Consider the following 25,862-nt stretch of genomic DNA (forward strand, 5'->3'; position numbering starts at 1 on the left):
GGGATGCAATTTTTTATCCGCGAAAAGTGAAAACGTGAATATAGGAAGCGTGAATAAGGAGTTTTTACTGTATAAGCCAAAAGCTCTATGTTTACTAGAAGGAGAGAAGCCTGGTCTTGAAATTGTTCTCTAAAATAAACTGGTAATGATGACTATAGTAATGATAGGATGATGATAAGATAATGTAAAATGTTCTAGTTGTAGAAATTCTTTCAGTGTTGAATAATCTATTAATTGAGGAAGGTGAAGGCTATAATTATAACATTACGCCAAATAATGCGATAATTTTACGAGTCACAGCTAGTACATATACACCTTGTCGAATACAGCTGCAATTTGGGAGCCTTTGTAACGTTCAGATATAATTGTTTATTCTACTCAATCATCAATTGTAAATTATAATATTGTATGATTTTTTTAAAAGAACAACTGTTGAGTTTCTTGCCGGTTTCTTTTCAGCAGAACCTGCCTTCCGAACCGGTGGTAGAATCTTTACAATTAGTCAATTGACGTATCAAAAGTGCTTGTAAACTGAGCCTACTTGAAATTAATGAATTTTGAATTTGAATTTGAATTTACTAGCGGAGGCCCGCGACTTTGTCCACTCTTTAATCCGGATACCTACTAACTATAGACTACCCCTGCCAAATTTTATTCTTGTACCTCAAACGATTTTTGAGATTTCGTGATGAATGAACTTTCGCATTTATATATTAACATACATAAGATTTTTTATTCATTTCGCTAACATTCATCGAAACTTTGAACATGTTAAAGACATTTGGTTTGTACTCTTTAAGTTCTCATTATCAGTAATAGCTTACTTAAATAGTTACAATGGCCTTATCAACGAGTAGGTACATCTTTAAATACACCAACAAGATGTCAATGGGCCCGCATCATTAACCCTGGAATTCATAGTCGTGAAGTGAACAATCCCCCACAAACCAATATTCAGTATTCACCCAGGGGCTGACTATTGAATCATCCTTCATTGCATTTCATAAACAAACTACTGGAGAGCCCCTAGGTGACTGGAGTTTCAAGCAAATGTTGTCTATGATTTTACATTAGATCTTTGAAAATTCTGTGACACAACCACAGAGAGACGTATTTTGTTTATTCTTTGACATTTTACAAAATAATTGAGTTTCTATTTTCTAATATTTTCATTTACTTTTTGATTTTATTTATCATAGTAAAATTTAATTCGTTCAAGAGTACAATAGATCAATTTTATCAAAAAGTTTCTTTCACACAAGAAGGAGTTGTTAGAAAAATATTGAAGATATGTGGACGAACATGATCATAATCAAAATTATCAGCCGATGGACGTCCACTGCTGGACATAGCCGTCTTGCATGGACTTTCAAACACAACGGTCTCGAGCCGCCAGCGTCCAGCGGCTCCCTGCAACCCGCTTGATGCCCTCGGTCCACCTAGTGGGGGTTCGACCAACACTGCGATTTCATCGGCTCTTCGAACTATGTGGCCTGCCCATTGCCACTTCAGCTTCACGACTCGCTGTGCTACCTATGTCAGTGACTTTGGTTTGTCTGCGGATCTCCTCATTTGTGATTCGATCACGCAGAGAAATCCCAAGCATACTATTTACTATATAAGTAGTTTGATATTTCATACTTTTGTAATGTGGAATCCTACTTGAAATAAAAAAAATATTGTCAGAGGAAATTTGTTTATTTTACTCAAAACCACCTATAATTACCTGAAATAATTACAAGTAGGTACTATTATGCTGTATTTTTTTACAATGTATAGTAAGTGCAGTAAATAAATATAAGTGTATTCCTTAGGAATAGTGGTAAAATTGCATTTCACAAAGCTTTAGATCACATAATATTATATATGTATTTAGTAGGTAAGCTTGGCCTGGTAATGGGCTGATAATAATGAACCACACACACTTATTGCAATTCTAAAATCAAACCTATATCCTTTTGATACAAAGTTTAATTAATAACAACAATAAATACATAATTTACATATAACTTATTGTTATTATTGTATATTTTTATAGGGCCAGACTTAAATGAAAAATGCAGAAGTAAACATTTAATAATTATCTTTATTAAAAATTTGAATCAATAAATTTTTATTTTCCATCATTCATTCAATTAAGATTTGTATATATTTTCTATTGTTATGGACTTCAGAGTGAGTGACCACCTTACAATACACTGCACTCACTCCTACTACTTCGATATTAAATGCTGCTGACTTTTCAAGGTATGAGGGTCTTCCAATTACTGTGATCTGAAAACTCAGATTTTCAAGGACCAAAGTATTCTCAGTATTCTTGGTAAAACAGTATTCTCAGAGCTCATCACTGCTATTCCCTGCCATGATAGCCGGTTTCTTTAAATCTGTGTATAGGGTCCTCCGGGGTTGTTTATACGTATACCTATGCGTGACATCAATACAGCTTGACTTTTGGCATTTCTGTTATTTCATAGAATGCTTGATGGACTGCACCTACAGTCTGAAAATAAACATTATGTTAGTTACATTTATGTAGGTTATATATTTCCTAAATCAAAACTAGATAGGTATACCTAACATTTATATAGGTTAGATTACAAACAAACAAACTAATTAAATTCTTCATCATGAGTATGTTAAGCATGAGTCTCCTCTCAGAATGAGAGGGATAAGGTCCACCACGCTAGCCCAATGTGAATTGGCAGACTTCACACATGTAGAGACAATGTTTTTCCTTCACCGTATGAGACATGTAATATACATTTAAATTCATAAAATGCACATAACTGAAATGATTTGGAGGTGTATGTTTCAGACAGCATTTGAACCTACACCATCCGAATAGAAGGCAGAGGTCATATCTACTGGGCTATATGGATTTTGACCTACTCCTAATTTATCTATACTAATATTATAAACAGGAAAAATTTGTTTGTTTGTTTTGAATAGGATCTGTAACTACTGAACTGATTTGAAAGATTCTATCACTGTTGGGAACCTACACCATCATAATCAAAGGCAGAGGTCATACCCACTGGGCTAATTGGTTTTATATCTACTCCTAATTTATCTTTACTAATAATAGAAACAGGAAAGATTTGTTTGTTTGTATATTTTGAATAGGCTCTGGAACTACTGAACCAATTTAAAAAATTCTTTCACTGTTGGGAAGCTACACTATCCCCGAGCTCTATAGGCTATATTTTATCCCTATATTCTTACGGAAATGGGAACCACACAGGGTGAAACCGCGCGGCGTCTTCATGAACAAAAAATTATTGATAATGAACAAAGGTACGTACCTGATAACATCCCGTTTCATAGAATCGAAGTGCTGCTAGAATGTATAATACTAGCGGTATTGGTATTCCTCTCTTGGTCTTCTGTGTTCATTCTTCATCAAACAGAGGCATATTATGCCTAATATGAGAATCTTTCGTACATTCCATATCGCCATAGTATTATACTGGGTTTACGCAATTGCGAATATATATCTTGGGCACTGATATAACTCGCTGTTTATAACTTCATTTATAACGATCCGAACGTCCACTTTCTAATAAATAAATCACGAATAACAACAAAAAAAATGCCAGGGGATGGTTTGGCTGACAAATATCGGTAATTCAGCAGTCAGCCGCCAGCTCCTGTCAAATGAGGGGTTTCTTTTGTCTATGAAACGCGTAGGGATTGAATTCGACACATAGCGGCTGAATAATCCCCTTAGGGGCCCCCTGCTACGACTATGAATTCCACCGTAAGACACTCCGCTATCACCCAACACCCATATATCACTCCACTTGTCACCTAATATAATATAGAAATCGATATGTTCTATACTACCCTTGACTATCAGCTTCGTCTGCATATATTAATGTTTTATTTTAACTCTTAAATTATATAATGATTTATTTATTTTGCTATCATCCGCGAAAAGCCGAACCCATGCGACAACGTCACCCAGGTCCGACAAAATACTCTCTACGTACGTTTCACCCCGAAACCGGAGCATCCTCAGGAGATGTTGACTCGTTCAATTGCAAAGTACTCTAAATTAAAGAACTCTTAATTCTTTTTAATCCCAATTTAATGAAAGTTTTTTTTTTATTGAGAAGGAATACATTAAAGAACTTAAACCAACATATCCTAATAGCTATAAAAATCATGCCCAAGTGGAATGGTGGCAAGAATACTTCTAGTTAGAATTTAAAAATTATGGAATTTTTGAATCTAAATTTTTTAATTCAGTGACATTTGTTCATTATGAATCATACTGACCCATTTGTTGTCGTTGATTTTTTACATTATTATAAAAAGTAATGGTAACTAAACCAGCCCATCAATCTAGTACCAAATGCAACATAAAATCCCGTAAGGAAAATCATATTTTGACAATGGTACAATGCGATTAAGAATTGATGCAGCCATTTCGCAATGTTTCTACATGGACCTGCTGGTTCTGTCAGCTGTTACATATTACAAGAAATGAACCAAATTTCAAGAAACATCATGCGTTGATAAATAAATCAGTAAACAACTTAACACAAGACATTGTATATATGTGTAGTTAGATTGACGTGCACGGATCATTGACCCTTGCTTTATTACCAAATCGAATGGGCATCGTCACAAACAATCTAGTGTTCATTTAACTGTCATGGACTGTGACAGCGCCCTTTAGTGTCAAACTGAGGGCTAGTATTAGCGTCACAGTGATGCTTTCATTTATTGTTTACAGCCTACGAGACGATATCTTTTTAATTTAAGGAAACATGAAAGTAGAAGTAAGTAAGAATCAGAAGGGCGTATGTTCGAATCTGCCCTCCTAGTCAAGTGGCACGTCGATTCTCTTTCTACAATCGCTAACGCTTCGAAAACTAGAAAAATGTATGGGAATGAAAGATCTTGATCACGTGACCTGTCGATAGCAAATGTCATTCCCATACATCTTTCTAGTTTTTGAAGCGAGATTCGAATTCGCTTTTATCTTTCTTTTTTCTATATTATCGTGTTAGACAGAGAGAATATGAGAAATTCGAACTAGCGTATAAACTAAACATCGTTACAGAATATTCTCTCAGAATATGTGCGAATTTTCTTGTCTCTCTACCTATGTGTGGGTGTCTGCCAATCTACATTGGACCATACTGAGTTTTAGTTCCATTTATGAGCTATACCTACATATAGTTAAATTCTCAGCCCGGAGTTTGGAAGTTGGTGGATTAAAGCCCCCGTGCTTCGCAGACCATGTTACACGTTTGACTGTCGGTGTCGGCCATAATCATTAACTTCTGATAGTGGTCGTTTTTTAATTATCACCCTAAGCCCGTCAATATTGTAGCAACTTGGTGGGTCTAAGCTCCATAACAATCTCCTATAAGGAGGGTGGCATGGCCTAGGCCTGGGCAGTTAAAATGGGCTGATAATGATAAATGACATACGTAAAGTCTTACACTATAAAAGCCCGAAACCAATAGTTCACGAGGTCGCACAATAGTGACGTTCTATTCGATATTTTTTCCATGCGAGCCAATTGCATGTCTACGGGTTTAAATTTTCAGGGAAAATAAGCTTCAGAGAATATAAAATTAGTTTCATCGATAAAAATATCGTCTTTATGTCTTGTGGTTGTATGTTTTCTTAATAAGCATTCATTGACGTTCGTTTGTGAATTTTTTGTTTATGTTTGTAAAATATTTACAATAGTCTGAAAAGGGAAATCCAAATCTGTCGATTCTTTTTTTTATTCTCTACAAGTTAGCCCTTGACTACAATCTCGATGGTAAGTGATGATGCAATCTAAGATAGAAGCGGGCTAACTTGTTAGGAGCAAGATGAAATCCACACTCATTTCGGTTTCTACACGACATCGTACCGGAACGCTAAATCGCTTGGCGGTACGTCTTTGTCTATAGGGTGGTAACTAGCCACGGCCGAAACCTCCCAAGCCAAAAAGAGTCTATAAGAGTCTTTCAGGTACTTATTTATATCATATTATGCAATAGGATAATAACATCAATTTGTACTATCCTGCTTTTCTCACAAGACAATTGCATTTTTCATAAAATTTGTCTTTTACAATGCCAGTAATAACTTTAAAGATTCTAAAAAAAAGTTGTTTGTGTGTTGTTGCATTATACTTGCAATGCTTATGTATCACAAAACCTGCGAGAACCATGGATTTTGTGTGGGAAGCCTATATGTTAAGGCAGATTAAAACCTATTTCCGTTTAAAATTTCATCCAAATCGCTTCAGTTGCCGCAGTGCAAAGGAGCAACAAACATACACACAAACTTTCGCCTTTATTAGTGGGATAATATTTGAACAAATCAAAGTAAATTCAAATATTTTAGATGTGCTTATTGTAAAAGCAACTCTACTACCGCTTCACAAGGCAGAATCTTCTACGAAAAGGCGACAAAAACTCAACATACTCATCTTAATAAAAAAAAAATCCTGATAACTCACAGTGTAAAAACACGGTCATCTTAACCAGCCACCACATCTCTAGTAAGCACGAATCACTCCACTGCACTACACTACACTACACAACGTGTGTGGGGTTCGAACCCGCGATACGTACTAACCGACACTGCAACTGCCGTCCGGTACCAACGAACCGTATCGGAAGTCGGTCTTGGCTACAACACTTGTTTTTTTTTAAGGGGAAGTTTTAGATTATTTTTATTTAATACGCAAATGTGGTTTTAGAACGTAAAGTTGTTTTTTTAATTTTATTTGAATTATTTTTTACAATTACGAAGACTTATTTAGATTGTTTTAAAGAAAAATGTCGATATGAGATTAATGATTTTAATTTTTAATAATTTTTTTTTATATTATATTTTGTACATTAACATTATACTTTTTATTTGACTACAAAATAGTTGCGATTTCATCTGATTTAATTTAATTATATGATTTGTATTTTCAACGCTACGTTGAATTAACCGATCAGTTAAATAATATTATTTAATTGATGTAGTGGCGAAAGAGTCGTGATAGCACAGTGGATATGACTGATTCCGGAGGGTGTAGGTTCGAATCTTGTCCGTGGCATGCACTTTCAACTTTTCAGTTTTATGCATTTTAAGAAATTAAATATCACGTGTCTGAAACGGTGAAGGGAATCACCGTGAGGTAACCTGCATACCAGAGAATTCTCTTAATTCTCTGTGTGTGTCTGCTAATCCGCATTGGATCAGCGTGGTGGACTATTGGCCTAACCCCTCTCATTCTGAGAGGATACTCGAGCTCAACAGTAAGCCGAATATGGGTTGATAATGATGACGCAGTGGCATGCACAAGGCTTTGACCCAGGGTAAACATTGCGCAAGATAGAAGACTACAACCTATAGACGCAACTTCATTAGACGACTGCGAATCTAGGAATATTTAATATATTATAAGTAGAAGGTGTGCGATAGGACCACAGCCTTATTACCTATATCTTACCTTATTATAAGACTTTAGGTCTTATAATCTTACATCTACAGACGCGATAACCATAACAAAATAAAGAAGCGAAACGGATGTCCCTCGTCAATGCGAGGCGATATATAAAACTATGCTTAATTAATATTTATCGCCGCGCGAGCCGTCCGGTGTGGTATCCATTTGTTCTGGCGATCTGTTGGCGATACAGTGATACAACGGTAAGGTGTGTGATATGTTTATCACGTGTCTCATCATCCTAATAATATTATAAACGCGAAAGTTTGTATGGATGTTTGTTACTCTGTAACGCCGCTACTACTGAAGCGATTTGGCTAAAATTTGGAATGAAAATGGATTTTACTCTGGATTAACACACAGGCTACTTTTTATCCCAAAAAAATCTATGGTTTCCCGAGATTTGTGAAAACTGATGATTTTAATGATATGAATGTTTGTTACTCTTTCACGCGTACTTAACCGAATTAGCTAAAATTTGGTATTGAGATATATTATAATATGGATTAACTAACATTAACTAACATAGACTACTTTACCCCGGAAAACCTAATGGTTCTCGAGGGATTTGTGAAAAACTAAATTCCACGCGGACGAAGTCGCGGGCGTCCGCTAGTTAATAGTAGTAATATCTCTCTCCATAGAATTTTTAGGCAACAGCCGCCAATCTCATGTTGACATTAATCATGCAGGAGATATTTCAGCGCACAAGTAAGAGCATACATAGCATAGGGATACTCTTTTGCCTCACTCTAATTTTTTTTATCCTTTACAAGTTGACTACAATCTCACCTGATGGTAAGTGATGATGCAATCTAAGATGGAATCGGGCTAACTTGTTAGGAGTAAGATGAAATCCACACTCCTTTCGGTTTCTATACGACATTGTACCGGAACGCTAAATCGCTTTGCGGTACGTCTATGTCGATTGGGTGGTAACTAGCCACGGCCAAAGCTTCCCACCAGCCAGACCTGGACCAATTAAGAAAACCTCAATCGGTCCATCCAGGGATCGAGTCAAAAAGTCATACTCATAGTCCGATGGGACGGATGTTAAGTACTCTCCGAGGCACGGGGGTGTACAAATTCAGCAAATTCCTGACTCCAGGCTGCTATTACGATTTTTCTGGTAAGAAAAATGCCAATAACGTGTTGTTTTTTCCATGATCATTAGCAGCAAATTGAAAGAGCCCACTAGGTACATTACCAGGCCTCCATATGGGTAATGTAGGTGTTTTACAAGACACTGGAGTCAACTATTTAAACTTCCATAAAGTGCTGAGTATTTATTGCAAGAGAGAAACGTTTAATTTTCGAAATCCGAAGCTACACAGGCTAACATCTGCACCGACAAGGCTATGTCTATTAAACCTTAAAATCAACTACAGCACAGTTCTATCTATGACTCTATATAGTACAGTTCTTCTATATAGTCATAGATCATTAACTAAACTAATGAACTTAACTCGGTGTTGAAACCTGTCAACCCGCATTAGATTAGTTCCGCGGGTGCATGCTCTTTGTCATTGTGTTATTAGATAGGCCTGTTATAGCTTGGCATATTCGTTCGTAACACTTCCGATGGTCCGCGCGGTCCGGAGGGCGTGTAGCGATGAATGAAAAACCCACGACTGATGCACCTCACTTCCCTGCACGCAGAATTTCACACCCGCGCAGTCTTTCATCGGAGTGTCATCAACGACTAGCCAACATACAGTTAATGATATGAGTCAACTACTAACGTATACAATCTCAATCAAATCGAATAGAATAGAATAGAATAGAATATATCTTTATTTGTCCACACACGAGTAATAAAATAAAATAAAATAAACAAACAGAACATACAAATATCTGGTCGTGGACAAAACAGGTATCCACCTCAGCACGATGCCACAGCGAGCTGTGGCGCTGGTTTTCAGGTGAAACCTTGTGAGTTCACGGACGTGTCTACGTGACGTGTCTTAACTTAAAACTTATACATGAATACAAAGTAAAATAAAATAATGAAACAAGAACGAACAGAGTAATAAAATAACAAAATTAACATTTATGGGAAACTAAATTAACAAGGAAAATCAAACAATAATTAATACCGTCTCTCACTGCGAATACAATGTCTTCCTGTTTGATCGGCATACCGAGTTTTGCTGCCAAAACCGTAATTGTGTGCACAGGATTCTCACCTTTAACCTCAGGCAAATTTGAGATTTCAATGTCTGCTCTCAGAAGATCCTGATCACGGTCATTTAAGTCGACCTTGAGTTGGCATTGCACAAAATCGCAATCAATCTTTGACGACCTCCGTGGCGCAGCGGTATGCACGGTGGATTTACAAGACGGAGGTCCTGGGTTCGACCCCCGGCTGGACAGACTGAGATTTTCTTAATTTGTCCAGGTCTGACTGGTGGGAGGCTTTGGCCGTGGCTAGTTACCACCCTACCGGCAAAGACGTACCGCCAAGCGATTTAGCGTTCCAGTACGATGCCGTGTAGAAACCGAAAGAAGTGTGGATTTTCATCCTCCTCCTAACAAGTTAGCCCGCTTCCATCTTAGACTGCATCATCACTTACCATCAGGTGAGATTGTAGTCAAGGGCTAACTTGTAAAGAATAAAAAAAAAATCTGAATAAATATCGTGATTTAGATATTATAGAGAAAGATATTGGTAATAAGTGCCTAAAAGGGATATTTATAGACGCCTCCAACACCACATATGCAGATTAAATTATTGAATAAAGAATTGGTGGGAGGCTTCAGCCAGGGCTAGTTGACACCCAACTGACAATGACGTACCGCCAAACGATTTATCATTCCGGTACGGTGTTGTGTAGAAATCGAAAGGGGTGTAACAAGTTATTTCGCTTCCATCTTAGATTGTATCATCATTACTATCAAGTGAGATTGTCGTCAAGAGCTTACTTTTAAAAAATAAAAAAAAAATCAAAGCATAAACGTTGGGGTCGACCAACACTGCGACTTTATGGTCGCCATTCTAGCACCTTGGGATCTCAACGTCCATCGGCTCTTCTAACTATGTGGCCTGGCCATTGCCACTTCTGTTTCGCGACTCGCTGAGTTATGTCAGTGTCATTTCTGTTTGTTGGCCGGCACTTTCATTAAGCTCCCAAAATGAAAGATCCCCTCGATCTCGATCTCGATTGTCCGGGACTGTCATCCAGTATCCTTACTAACTGGGCTATCACGGCCTTACATTAAGCCTAGTGAATATGACATCTACCTCCAATTTCGGATGGTGTGGGTTCGATTCCGGTCCGGGACATGCACCTCCAACTTTTCAGTTGTGTGCATTTTAAGAAATTAAATATCACGTGTCTCAAACGGTGAAGGAAAACATCATGAAAAAACCTGCATACCTGAGAATTTTCTTAATTCTCTGCGTGTAAGTCTGCTAATCCGCATTGGGCCAGCGTGGTGGACTATTGGCCTAACCTCTCTCATTCTGAGACGAGACTCGAGCAGTGAGCCAACTGTTACTTATCCCTGGTTATTACGTAATAGCACAACACTACACTACACCGCAGGAATGTTTACCATACGGAACACACGGACGTCACGCCTCAACGACGTCCCTCCTGATCAGCCGACCGATCATAAGAGCTGATAATAATTCGTAATGTATGCTGGAATATTGCCCTGCATACTTCTACAGTTATGCTCGTGTATTTTTTTAATTTTTAGGCTTTAATTTGTCTTAATTCACTGCATAAGTTTATTGTAAAAAAAATATGTATTCATTCCTAACTATGTATTTGTATCTTCAAACACTCGAGCCATTAACAAGTTTTTGTGTTTTAGAGTGGGTTTATGCATGATTTATATTTACAAAATGACTTAATGACCTTTCTTTATATAATTTCTATATTAATTTGAGTTGTTTTTCTTTTGGGGTTTCCTATTTTTTTTTTGAGTTCTTTAAAATGTTAGCGACGTTTTTACACAGAAATTATTTAATAATATTATATTAGCGAGCGCCCCGCGATTGTAGTTCCGGTTCCCGTGTGAAAACAGAAAGCAAATCATTGTTATTAGTTGTTAACGTAGCTTTCTATTAGTACTACAATCGACCAAGCAAACAACAAACAAACATTCATAATATATGTATGTAACAGTCTTTTGTTATACAAGTTTGATTATTCGTTCTATGTTTTAACGTTTACCGTATGTTGTACCTTAATAATAATTATTTCACTTCATAGGTAAGCCTTTTGGGCAGAATTGGCGAGAAACTATGTTTTTATGCCCAATAATAATAATAATCTCGGTTTACATTTGACACAACAGTGGCGCTAGGAAATGAGGCAAAACCAAGGGAGGGATAATAAATTAGACGAGGCCTGACACTGCTGAGCAAAGGGTTTTTGTAGCCCTAGCATTGATATACACGGTGGTAGAATTGCAGTATTACTTCAGTGTAAAGTAAAGAGAAAAGTATAAAGAGTCATGATTTAAATGCAAAATCAAAATGGAAAAAATGGGAATCAATTCAGTTCAAAATGCTGACTCAGCAAACGCTTTGGACTGACTGCCAACAAATGAGCCTAAACTTGATTGGTTTATCTTGTTTAATTTATGAGTTAAAAAGATCACCTTTCTAAGGTCTAAGTTAGAATGCACCTAGAAGATGCCTATTCATTATTTTCTTGGAAAAACACAAATTATACATGCCAGAAAAACTTACACCTCTTAAACCAAGGGCTTAACTTGTAAAGTGATCATGCAGTCTAAGATGGAAGCGGTCTAACTTGTTAGGAGGAGGATGAAAATCCACACCCCTTTTCGGTTTCTCCACGACATCGTACCAGAACGCTAAATCGCTTGGCGGTACGTTTTTGTCGGTAGGGTGTTAAGTAGCCACGGCCGAAGCCTCCCACCAGCCAGACCTGGACCAATTAAGAAAACCTCAATCGACCCAGCCGGGGACCGAACCCAGGATCTCCGTTATGTAAATCCACCGCGCATACCATTGCGCCACGGAGGCCGTCATAATATATCATATTTTTTGATCTTGATACTGGAAAACCCGTGCTTATCACACATCAATTGTGATAATCGAACCTAAAGCCGTGGATGCAGAAAGCAGGGTCACCACTGCGCCACGCGGCCATCAAGAATAAAAATAGAGAATTAATCATAAATTAATAAATAATGAAGTAAGTAGTGTATCTTTGGATATCTATATCATGAGCGGTCCTAGTTAAATTACGGTCATCCATATACTGCGGCGTGCGTTTTTTGTTTTTGAAAGTCCGCGGTAAAAACGATTTGAATAGTATATATAGTTTTAGCTGCGGTTTTTCACTATTTTGTCTATTTGTTCGGTGCACCAGCGAACTGACCTACATCTGCGTTCTTCCAGTTTTTGCATGAAAAATAAAGTGATTCGCGTTTAGTAATTTTTAAACGCATTACAAAAATTAATTTCGGAAGTAAAAGACAAAAGATGGCAGTTTCTTGGCAGAGCTTTTGCATATGAATGTTTAAAAAACCTCGGTTAGACAGGTAATAGCGTAAGTTTATTTGATATTTTCACTAAATCAATAAAATATTAAATGACGTAATGTTTGAATATCATTTAATGTAGCTGTAATTGATTAGCTTAATCTACTTTTGAAAACTGCTGAATAATCCACTTAAAAGATTTGGAAAATAACAGAAAAACTTGAACTTTAAAAAAATGGGGTTTGTGTTGTTTTGGATGTTTTATATTGCCACATTTCAAGTTTTTATAATCACCACTGGTTTTCAAAACTTGCTAACTTAACTAATCCTACTAATATTATTAACGCGAAAGTTTGTATGGATGTATTTTTGTTTGGATGTTTGTTACTCTTTAACGCCGCTACTATAGAAACGATTTGGCTGAAATTTCGAATAGGAATAGATTTTACTCTCGATTATTAACACGTAGGCTACTTTTCTGGTTTTCTGAATTCCACGCGGACGAAGTCGCGGGCGTCCGCTAGTATTACAATAAAATTGCGACTGTGAATTTGTTTGCGACGCCTTCATGCCCTACTACGACTATAACTACTACTTAAGCCAATTAAAGCTACATTATCAGCGAGTAACATACCAGTTTTATTTTTTATAGCAGCGGGAACACGGCTCCGTTTGTTGTTCAATTAAATCAATTTACAAGCGGCCAGTTGCAGGCGTCCTCTAGTGCTTCAGTTTTACGTTTTTAAAAAGACAACCGAATATTTTTTTTAAACTTTGCCCTCATTTCTTCTATTCATTCATTTTAAACGCATTCAATAAAAATACCGCTGTTTAAAAAGAATATCGTCGCTCATTTACGTCTTCGAGTCAATTATTTAGCCAGGAGCGTATTGAAAAGGTGGGTTTGAAACGCGGTATACATTTTTAACGAAGCACTCGTCGATAGAGCCCCTATCGCGAGCAAACAATGGAATCGGTTCCGTACTTCGGCGCCTCTTTGAATTGGAAAAAAGGGAACACTGATAACGATAGCGACCAAGTTCGGTGTAAAAAGAACAAAGATTTGGGCACTATGATCATTATTATCGTATTTTATACACTTACGTAGGTACTTAGGTACTACTTACATACTTACGTAGGTGTGACCCCCCACCAGGTGAACTGACGACATCAAGCGAGTCGCAGGGATTCGCTGGATGCAGGTGGCTCAGTATCGTGATGTTTGGAAGTCCCTACAAAAGGCCTATGTCCTGCAGTGGATGTCCATCGGCTGATATGATGATGATGACGTAGGTACTTAATGTGATGATTCTGTAAGTGTGGTGTCTCTATAACCATCGTCTCTATAACGATAACTATCAGTCGTTCTCAAAATGAACCTTAGGCCTAACACGATACCTACGACATTGGCTCGGTTAAGACAATATACTTATAGCCTCAATAGCTTAACGGTAAAGCGGTCGGACTCATCACCGAGGAGTTGTGGTTCGATCTCTGCCCCGGTTGTCTATTGCCGTACCACTACATAGAAGTCTTTCTACACTAGTTGGAGGGGTATCGGAATATTTGTCATATTTAAAAGATATATATTAAAATAAAAAACAAATTTAAAAAAAAAAAGCGACCGGAAATATCGCTCTTGAAAAAGGGTGGAAGGGTCTTGAGAAGAAAGATGTATTTCCGGTTTGGAGCAATTGGTCGATTTGCCTTCACGATATTTGTCGTGGGTTGCATGAAAGGTCTAATAGAGCGACGGCTTAACGTGCTCTCTCAGACAAGGGGGTGTAACACCGCCTTCCTCTTATTTACCTACTCCGAATTTCTACTGAGAAGAAAAAAAAACAAGGAAAATGAGACTCATGCCTCATAGAACGAGTCAGAAATCGAACCCAGGACCCGGCATTTAGCAAGATTCAGCATTAGGCCAACGAGGTAGTGTAGTAATTATTGTCAATTTATTTGAAAATATTTTTTTAATAAAGAAACGGAAGCCTGTAAAATAAATGTAACCTATTATTTACAAGTCATAAAGTGCCAAGCAAATAAACATCTAAAAACGTTGCCAAAGCCCAAAACTACTGTAGGTTTTATAACCACACCGTAACCATATCCCACACTATTAAGAAAAAGTTGAAAAAACTTTATCAGGGCATAACAGTTAGTCACGGTCTCTAACGCCTACCCCGTAACTGGCTATACACTGGAGGGTAAAAAATTCGCGCATGTTTGAAATAATTACATTTTATTCAGCAGCAGTCAGCATGGATAACGTAAGCACGTAGAAGAACTTTATGTTGTTTTAGACTTACTTTAATATATTTTCTAATTCCTCTTCTTGGTCGCATTCTTCATTGCTGAAGGTCGTGTCCGCACTGTAGTCTTATGTTAATCCAGAGTAAAATCTACTTCTATTCCAAATTTCAGCTAAATCGGCCTTGTAGTTGCGGCGTTAACGAGTAACAAACATCCTTACAAACTTTTGCGTTTATAATATTGGTAGGATTTAATTTCGATTAAAAATATTAGAGTAATTATATAAAGGCGGAAATAAGTAAGAAAAAGATAAACTTTCCTTGGAATTTTAATAATAATTAACCACAAAAATTGTATCTACCTATACGCCATTAGACGTTTAATCCGACGAATAGTTTTAGTAGCATGCGCCGGGTATCCGCCGGATATGACAAATGCGGAGAGTTAAAGCTAAAAATGTCGAAAGTAAAAAAATCGCCGATCGCAAAAATATAGTAATTTAGATATTTATATATAATAAATATCAATATACATTAATAGCAATGCCGCCAGCCTAATGGGCACCTTTGGGCCAGATGCTTTTAGAGGCGGGCTTTTTGACGAAGCGAAAGCTGATCACTCCGAATGTTGACGTAAATTTTATGAATAAGTACTTATATACGTGTTATTTTGAAATATATATATAGTATATATTATTTTTTTTATTCTTTACAAGTTAAATATATAGTATTGAACTTGTAAAATATATTATATATAAGTAGTATAGTATAGTATTTTTATTAAATATATAGTATTTTAGATATTTTGATATTTCTTTTGGCCCACAGTGTACCAGTTCAGTGAATCTACGAGCGGTGCCCGACCGTGTATGTGTAGATCAAGAAAGCGTAACAGAACGAGTTTATTTGTGCTAAACAATGGAGTTCTTTATTATGTTAGTGTTTTTGTTAGCGCTATAAACCTATTTTATGTTCTTAAATGTACTATGTTTTTATATGACGCATACTCGTGTCCTCTTTCCTGCAGGAGATGACTATATGAAGGGTTTTTTTTATTCTCTACAAGTTAGCCCTTGACTGCAATTTCACCTGATGGTAAGATGGAAGCGGGCTAACTTGTTAGGAGTGGAATGAAATCCACACTCCTTTCGGTTTCTACACGACATCATACCGGAACGCTAAATCGCTTGGCAGTATGTCTTTGTCGGTAGGGTGGTAACTAGCCACGGCCGAAGCCAACCTGGACCAATTTAGAAAACCTCAATCGGCCCAGCCGGGGATCGAACCCAGGACCTCCGTCTTGTAAATCCACCGCGCATACACGCGCAGAGGGCGTGCTGCTTGTAAAGACTCATTATGTATAATTCTTTATTCTATACATACCTAATACTTCAGTGGTAGGGTGTTGCATCCCGTACACCCGGCGCCATCATTAAGGGCCCCATAACACGCATAATGCAATCAGCACCAGCCGTGACGTCACAGCGTCATTATCATCTAATAAACAAAAAGGCTTTCAAAGGAATACACGGCACCCTATTATCTCTTTGTATTTCAAAAACGGGATTCGCTAACGATGATACTGTCTCGATGACTGGATAAGCCTTTAGCTAATTAGGACTCTAATTAAAGCACTATCTGAAAGCCCTATGACAGGTAGACGAAGAGTAAAGAAGGAAAGAAGAAAATTGATTTGGAAAATACACATCACTCGAAAAATTTAATAAATACAGCAAAATCGTGCAGCGTACTGTTTAGGCACAAAATATATTGTGACGTGTATAAGTCTCCTCTCAGAATTATATTGTAGAACTCTTTGTGATGTATATGTCGGAGATTAGATAATAATAGTGCCTTATGGCGGCAGTAGGAAATGTCAAGTACTGCACTTGGGTGAGGTTTATGCCATGAAGGCCTGTACATGGCCAGTTGGAATGTCGTTGGACGTTTTTAAAAGAAGAAGAAAAATAATATGGAATATGGAATGAAAAAGTAGAACTGTCATGAGAAAAATGGGACGAACGGCCTCATGGCATAAAACTTACCGCGTTTCCATCCAATTTATTATTGTTAATTAATTGTTATTGTTAAATAATTTTGTGATTACATTAAAGTGATTATTTTGCATATATAGCTGACCCATACCTATTCAGTCCTCCGAAATATATATATATATATATATATATATATATATTAGTTATAGAACTTTTAAATTACTTTATATTCAAATTACATTTATCTGTAAATAAAATTGTATTGTTAGAAAGAAAAGTAAGTTTCATGAATTTATTCATCTGTATGAAACTTGTTTTTGGTTGTGAACCTTCAATATTCCTTACATGACCAAGTAAGACTACCTATAGGTAGTCCAATTACAAATATTGTGCGTACGGTAACCGTACTACCGGTGCTTATACCTAAATGTATTACGTAGCCATTTAATACATAATTTTATAGTAATATGTATGAATTATAAAATTTGTTTTTCTTTTACAGGTAAATTTTGGAGATTCCTCCAGGTAAGTACTACAACCATGTTTGTTTATACAGGGTGCTGGGGAGTACTTTCCATAACTTCAAGGTCAACGAGTCCACTTATAGGAGCCGAATTGCATGACTAATATTTTTTTAAATATAAAATAAAAGCTTTTTATGTTTTCATACAAAGTAATTCAAATAATTCCGACTATCTATTACACACGCTTTTATCTATCCTTGCATTTAAAAACAATTAAGTTTGGCTATGTCATAATTATAAGGATATGTTTATGGAACACATTTTAAGATCTATTTACTAAAGAAATATTATTTACTCCGAAAATATTAATTTTAGAATACATGTTTTTTGAACAATTTAAATTAATTTTCGGTAAAGTATTATGGGAAGTTATATTCTTTAGGTTTCGGTTTGAAGAATAGATACGAATATGTTTGATTCAGGCTGCAGATAAAGTTCAACGTCAAACCCTCAGGGTGAAGGGCTTATGCCCTTAATTCCAGGTAACAGAAAAGCTTCTATTTGCTCTACGGTTAAGGTCAGAGTTATACTCAAATACGTGAGATTATGGGTTCTTATCCTGCCCATTAGATTATTGTCCTAGCGTTCAAATAGATGAACATCACAAATCCCGCAGTAACCATGGATTTTTGCCGAATAAAATAAAATATCGGTTGTCTGTAAAGTCGCTTTACTGACGATAGTTGAACGTGACAACGTCATAAGAAAATACTTATAGAGTGGTTGCATTTAAAAAACAAAAATTAGTTTTTCTGTTAAATATTCAAACAAATAAAATACTATTTAATAATCTTCATGGACCAGGTTTCATGGACTTTAGTTTTTGTAAAAAAAGTTGGCAAAGTAGAGCGATGGAACGACGTCACCTTTATTCGAATGTGTAGCCATCGAATTTTAAGACGTTGTCACGTCAAAAGTTACACTTCGTTAATAAAAATTTACGACTCCTGACCACTTGACTCCTAAATAGACGACCGGTCGCCCATCGTATCCGTTACGTGACATGTAAAAAAATATAAAGTAAACTAAGGGCAATAGGCGAGCATAGTATCATGCTCCGCGCGATAGAGGAATATAAAGATTTTTCAAATGGCTTACAACAGTAGATTAAAACCGCATTCCCTGACTATCGGCTTCTAAACGCAGACGGGCTTTTCGATAAAATACTCGCGGGCAGCGAATGGTTAAAATACAATGTCTTTTCCAAATTTCAGTCAAATCGCTTCAGTAGTTAGTATGTAAAAGAGTAACATACACACACACATATATCATGAACTTTTTTTATTAGCAGTGTGATTTTTATCAGCTCGAGACAAAAGGACTTGAATAATCAACAATTAGTAACAATGATTTGGATCGACAAAATTGTCGGTTACAGCCACGCTGTGCAATTGTACAGTATAACTTCGTATCGAAGGTATAATATCGCTAAGTTTAACACGCGAGCGTCGTGTCGACTCTGTTTTCCATTTGCAAACACTGTGACAGTATTATGTCTGTTTAGTTTGAGCTCTGTGTACAATATTCGACGCTGTTGCCGCGTGTTACGCCGTTTGGTGAGTATTGCATTATTTCAACGAATGAGGCGAATAAAGTTATTAGCGAAAGTTTGTATTGGAATGGTCAAACTTTAATCGTAGTTTTGTCCGATAGTGATGTATGATTACGAATTCAAAGAATCTTTGGTACGTAAATCAATAATCCAGTCAAATATATAAAAATGTACGTAAAATGTGGAAGTTTAAGACAGTTTCCATGTCCATGTCATTTCCACTAATCTCATAAGTTTAATGTTTTTTTTATGTTTTGCCTACTATCCTTACTAACTATATCATTGTTTCAGTGATTATCTTATACGAATACGAATACTTAATTAATTGCAAGGTTTGGTTTTAAATTGTAAACAGAAGATAGACAATGTTTTATCAACTATTTTTCAATCGAATCCAGAAGGCTAATTAACATTGACGTATATTAGTAGACTTATACGAAACGACGACTTTGTCCGCGTGAAATTCAGTTTTACACATATTCCGCGGGAACAATGGATTTTTCCGGGGTGAAAAGTAGCCTATGTGTGTGTTAATTCAGAGTAAAATCTATTTTCATTTCAAATTGCTTCAGTAGTAGCGTCGTTAAAGAGTAACAAACATAAAAACAAACATCCAAACAAACATTCGTTTATAATATTAGTAGGATGATAGAGGATTGTGTGCTTGTTAAGCGCACAAGTTTTTTGTACACTATAATATAGCTATACAGGAAGAAAATTTTTTTAGTGCGGATATTTTTATATTTTGTACATAAACAAAATTTAATGATCACGTATTTTTTCTTTTTTTTTTAACTCAAAAATAACAAAATTATCGTTAGCTAAAGTTATTTACTTTTGAACAGAATTTTAAGGTCACCCTATTGTGCGTTTATTTTATTTTCGTTTGATACCTAAAGGACGTCACCAGATCACTTTTAAGCTGAATATATCTTGTTTAGTAATAATATGTACATTATTTTGTTATTTTAGAGACATAAATTAAAAAAAAAAATTACATAAAATGTATCGAACTGTTTGCAGATTTATATTCTATTAATGATACAGAACCACGAAAAAAAATATCCGCACTAAAGACCGAATCACCCTGTATAGTTATTTAGCTACCGTGTATAGATCTAGCTAAATAAAAGCGTGGGCACACGATGCCTTGCGGCGTCGCATCGCAAAGATTTCACCGCATCAGCGGGCACATGAGCGGTGCGGTGGCGCCGTAGCAGCGTTGGACAGTCTGTTAATAAAGTACGCATAAACAGCTGAGCGGTGCCGCTCCGACGTCGCAACGCATTCACCCCTCCCTGCCTCGTCCGGTGGTTGCAAGTCCGGTACACCGCCGCAACGCATCGTCTGCCCCCGCTCTAACTCGTAACTGATCATCCCTTACTGTATGCTCTTTAGTTGGGCACAACCTTTGTACTTTGCAACTAGACATTACTGCGCTTAGCAATGAAATGCATAAAGCGGGCAATTATGAATGCACACACAATCGTGAGTTCCGCCACGTTTGGTCGCTCCGGAAACACTTTGCACAAAGATACAAAGCCAAAATCTGATCAAATATTTACAGGAGTGGGATCAATCAACTGGAACGGAACTAAGCGAGGGAGTTTAGTTCGGTTAATCGGGGAAATTAGCCCATTGGAGTGAATATTACGTTAATTTACCCTCGAGATTATGGGATATGCATACAATTTTTCGTTTTATATTTAATCGATATCTGTCATAACAATACTTTGATAAAAGAAAACTATATTATTTTCTGCAAAATTAATTTTTACATACCGGAAATATTTATTAGCATTTAAATTACCATTTTAAAGCCCTATCACAAATGACAGATTTTTTACATTTCGGACATATTAGTATTTAAAACACCGCCATTTTACTGCGCTGTGACGTCACAAATGACAGATTTTTTTACATACCGGACATATTAGCAAACAAATGACACAATATAGATAAACAGCAAGACATCACAAGGCATACAAAAGACACAAAAAGTACCGCCCTGTGACCATCAACCTAATATGAAGAAGATGAAGAAATACTTTATTGCACACAATATAAAACAAACTAAAAATTTACAAAAAATAATTTAAAACTAAAAAAAATTGCATGCAAAGTTGGCCTTATTGCTATAAGCAATCTCTAACAGGCAACCCCTGGTGACAGGACTTGCAGAGAAAGAAAGGGGTAGGTGCAATATAAATTTTAGCTGGTGAGAGGCTTCGGCCGTGGCTAGTTACCACCCTACCGACAAAGACGTACCGCCAAGCGATTTAGCGTTCTGTTACGATGTCGTAAAGAAACCGAAAGGGGTGTGGTTTTTATCCTCCTCCTAACAAGTTAGCCCGCTTCCATCTTAGATTGCATCATTACTTACCGTCAGGCGAGATTGTAGTCAAAGGCTAATTTGTAAAGAATAAAAACTAAATAAATATAGTTAAGACATAGATGTTGAACCTCATGTGCCTGTAAGCCTGTACACCAGTAACCTTGCGCCTCTTACCAAAACCAAGCAACGCTGATAGGTGGAAAAAACTACAACTCCTGACTACTAACTATATGGTTGTTTTATGTATATTTATTTATATGATATGCTACTACATAACAAAAGCGTATATATCTGTTGGACAAACAATATAATCAGCACAAAGACAGAAAGCCAAATGGAATTAAATATTTAACGCGTGTGGGATCAATCGCGTGGAACTAAACGGGGGAATTTAGTATTGTGCAGCTAAACGCTAAATTAGTGCAATGAACCGAATATCTGTTAAATATACACCGGTATATTCAGTGCAGCTTTTCATATAGCTGATTATTTTTATTTATTGTGGTTCGACGACCTTTGCGGGATTGTCTTGCTATTAGTAAAATATACAACAAATAAATGTTAACATCGCGAATATTCATTGAAACGACCTACAAATGATGAGATTTCAAATATGCTTTTCCTATATTGTATAGGTAACTCTCAGACACTCATTCTCTACAGCTACTTTGAATTATTGAGGGAAAAATAACTTAACGTTTAATCGCCCAAGCTCGAGGACAGTCAACCGCCCGCTAAATGCTGCACTGTCCCGTCGTAATAAAAATGTTAAAACAACTTACATAACGCATAGATTTGCATATTAGCTTCCCAACATTGGGCAACAAAGGTTGTAAGTCTGTATCTATTTCTAGTAACAGAAATTCACTGGCCTACTTCCTGCAGCGCTGCTGTGAACGCCAACCTTGTTCATTTCACATGCGAATATTTTTCACAATGAAGCACAGCGACTCTGTTACACAGATCACTGCATTGGGTACCTAAGTAAGTTACAGCACCATTACTCAGTTATCTTGGGATATCGAATAAAAAAAAACCTAACTAATAAAGCAATACCAGGAGACAGAGAGCGTCAATTCCCTATCTACCCGCAATTTCCATTTTCCCCCCCATCTGTGGTGATTAATGTATTCACATCAGTACACATACAGCCATTTCCAAACGAGGTCTAATAAAAGAGTCTTATTACTCAAAATACTGTAATTACCTGCAGCCTCTGTTAGGGCGTATTCACGTAGAATGCAAGTAGCCTGCGCCGATCAATCTGCGTTTATACTGGTTTGCCTATAACTGCTACGTAAAGCAACCGGATATAAACAGGTGGCGCCCTGAGTAGCAAATCACAACAGAGCTAATCAGATCAGCCCTCACAGTCTGTAAAGTTGCCACAGCACTGTGACATCGTTGTTTTCTATGGAACCTTCGTTGTTAGTGACGTTTTAATTTTGGCATCCTGTAATGTTTTGCCCACTGATACTGGTTTTACTCGGACTAACTCTGACCTCGCTCGGTCTGTCATTTATACTCTATGTTAATAACCCATATTCGGCTCACTGCTGTGCTCGAATCTCCTCTCAGAATGAGAAGGGTTAGGCCAATAGTCCACCACGCTGGGTCAACGCGGATAGGCAGATTTTACACACGCAGAGAATTAAGAAAATTCTTTTACCCTTACACAAACAGTATTTGACAATCCGGCGGATATCATCACGTGACAAATACATAGCTATGTGGCTTGTCACGTGCTGCATCCAGCGGCCATCTTTGAATTCTATTATCTTATTAGTATGGGTCACATCCATAGACACTTTGTTTACTTATTAGTCTATGACTGCCTTCTACAGTCTGAATACCTGTGTACTACACATTCCATAGAAATAATTTTTTAATTCAAATAAAACTTGTGATAGCTGAATATTTCATCGACGAGTATAAAATAGCGGAATCGCACCCCAGGTCGGAATTTATCGGTGACTGTGACTTGGTTTAACACAAGTATGGGGACTCAGTACGGACTACCTACGACTGCCCGGACCAGTAATAAGCGCTGGTAGAGCGACGTAAGCAACCTGCTGTCTATGTGAATACGCCTTTATAAAGTAAATGAATAAAAGCTTTATTAGGGCCCGCATCACAAATTGCGCAGCGAACAGATTTGGAAGCGAAGAGCAATAAACGCACGGTCGGTGTAGAGTGTGGAGGGTAGACGATAAATTATTTCGCGCGCGAGCTGACGCCACGCGTGTAAGCTGTTATTTACTTTATTTGTAGCCTGTCACCTTCCGCTTCGTTGTTTACTTATTTGCATTAAATAATGTATTGTGTTTAACTTTACCTGGATACTTTTTTAATTGATGACTGTATTCGGAACACTAATGTTCCGAATACAGTGATGTTTGTGTGACGTCATATCGAGACTTATTTGTGAAGATGACGTAGTGTAACTTCAATATATTGGCCGATAATATTTATGAATCTCTTCACCGGTCACAGGGTGACCCAGCGAATGTTGTATTTGGCTAAGTCTTTGTACAATTTTTAGAATATCTATACTAATATTATAAAGCTGAAGAGTTTGTTTGTTTGTTTGTTTGATTGAACGCGCTAATCTCAGGAACTACTGGTCCGATTTGAAAAATTCTTTCAGTGTTAGATAGCCCATTTATCGAGGAAGGCTATAGGCTATATATTATACCCGTATTCTTACGGGAACGGGAACCACGCGAGTGAAACCGCGCGGCGTCAGCTAGTTAGTTAATAAAATGACAACTACGAGTACTACTTATCGATCTAGCCCACAGCACAGATGACGCTAAAAGCTAACGCTATGTCTAGCCGTATTGAAGGATTGCGAGCACCAACATCGAAACATGAGATTTTCATGTAATAGAAAATTATCGCATACGATTTATTGTCGCTTGAATTTGAGATACTCTCCTTGTGTGACCTTCTATCGCAATGGTCTGGATATTGGATTGAATGTCGACAAGAAAATGGTGTAAAGAATGAAAAAGGAATCAATTACCTGGGACGCGTTAAATCCGCGACGCGTCAAGGATACCGGTGATGCGTTAATTCCGTGTACTAAAACAAATCGGCCCCGACACGAGGTTAATGGGATAATGAGATTTATTGGCCCTAATAGCCGTCAGCCCAAATGAAGCGAGACTAAACGCCAGATCACATTAAAGGTTGGAACACTTGATGACCTCCTCTGTGGTGCTGACGAATTTCTCGTCTTTAAAATTCAATAAAAACAAAAATATCATTCGATTTTATACTTAATGTATATAAAAAAGAACACAAAAAGGTAACGGCCTCCGTGGCGCAGTGAAATGCGCGGTGGATTTACAATAGGGAGATCCTGGGTTTGATTCCTGGATGGGCCGATCGAGTGATTGGTGAAGATGTGGAAGGAAAACCGAATGGCTGCAAATATACTCGAGTGTAGTCTCAACTCAAACCGCACTAAAGTGAATATTGATGCTTGAGAGTGTAATTAATAATTTCATTACATTCGGGGGCTTTTCAAAATTTTAAATATTGAGTTATTTTCTAATGGAGCGGCGTGAGTCAAAGAGAATCAATCGTTCTGTGATTCGCACTGATTTACAAGTTACAATGGACCTGATGCGCCGATTCAAAGGCTTTATGCAGGTCAAGACCCATCGGAGGCTATCGCTCGCAAATAGAGGCGGCCACCGACAAAGGCGATAATAAAGTCAAAAGCCCGGTTAGCTAACCACATTGAGATAAATGAAACATCGAGAGAAATGCATTTGCTTACTCTTCTCGACCTCTCTTTCTTTTTTTTATTCTTCGGACCGAGGCGCTGCGGAACCCTAATACTATAAACTTTAGAATTTCATCAACATCATTTGAGTTGTCCCCGTAATCTCACGAAAACGAGAACCACGCGGGTGAAACCCCGGGGCGTCAGATAGTTTACAAGTTATATTTGGGTCGTGGTTCAGCCACATTGAATACCCTGACACTTCTATACTTCAAAGAACAGGTTAATCTCATCATTGGCTTATTTGGAAAACCCACTGAGGTACCAGGCCTTCATTCTTACAGAGTGGGATATTGGAGCTTCGATTCACCACGCTGCTTCAATTGCGATTGGCAGGTGGGTGATTATGTTTGACTCAGCGATATGTTACTAAGATTTTCTTAACAGATGAAAGAGCTCAATAATTCATAACCTAATTAATTCCAAAAAAAAAAAATCACTCGGGGACTGCCGCGGTAAAGCATTTTTTATCAAGCAAATATAATTATTTATTTAT

The 25,862-nt window shown here is 37.2% G+C and overlaps 1 protein-coding gene and 1 long non-coding RNA gene across 2 annotated transcripts in view; both read right to left on the reverse strand.

The window, feature by feature from the left end:
• The window catches only part of LOC112055971 (uncharacterized), a 50,102-nt gene extending 43,499 nt beyond the window's left edge, over positions 1–6,603 (reverse strand). Inside the window, exon 1 of the mRNA XM_052882020.1 lies at positions 6,470–6,603. Within this exon, the coding sequence (XP_052737980.1) occupies positions 6,470–6,506 (37 nt within the window). The 5' untranslated portion in view covers positions 6,507–6,603. The remainder of the gene's footprint in view (positions 1–6,469) is intronic.
• On the reverse strand, positions 2,067–3,908 carry LOC128198154 (uncharacterized). The gene is made up of 2 exons (XR_008250892.1): positions 3,303–3,908; positions 2,067–2,500 (listed from the first exon to the last, which is right to left on the reverse strand). It is a non-coding gene; the product is annotated as an uncharacterized LOC128198154 (long non-coding RNA).
• Positions 6,604–25,862: the final 19,259 nt, after the last annotated feature.

Source organism: Bicyclus anynana, chromosome 6 (assembly GCF_947172395.1).
Source record: "Bicyclus anynana chromosome 6, ilBicAnyn1.1, whole genome shotgun sequence".
NCBI classification, from domain to species: domain Eukaryota; kingdom Metazoa; phylum Arthropoda; class Insecta; order Lepidoptera; family Nymphalidae; genus Bicyclus; species Bicyclus anynana.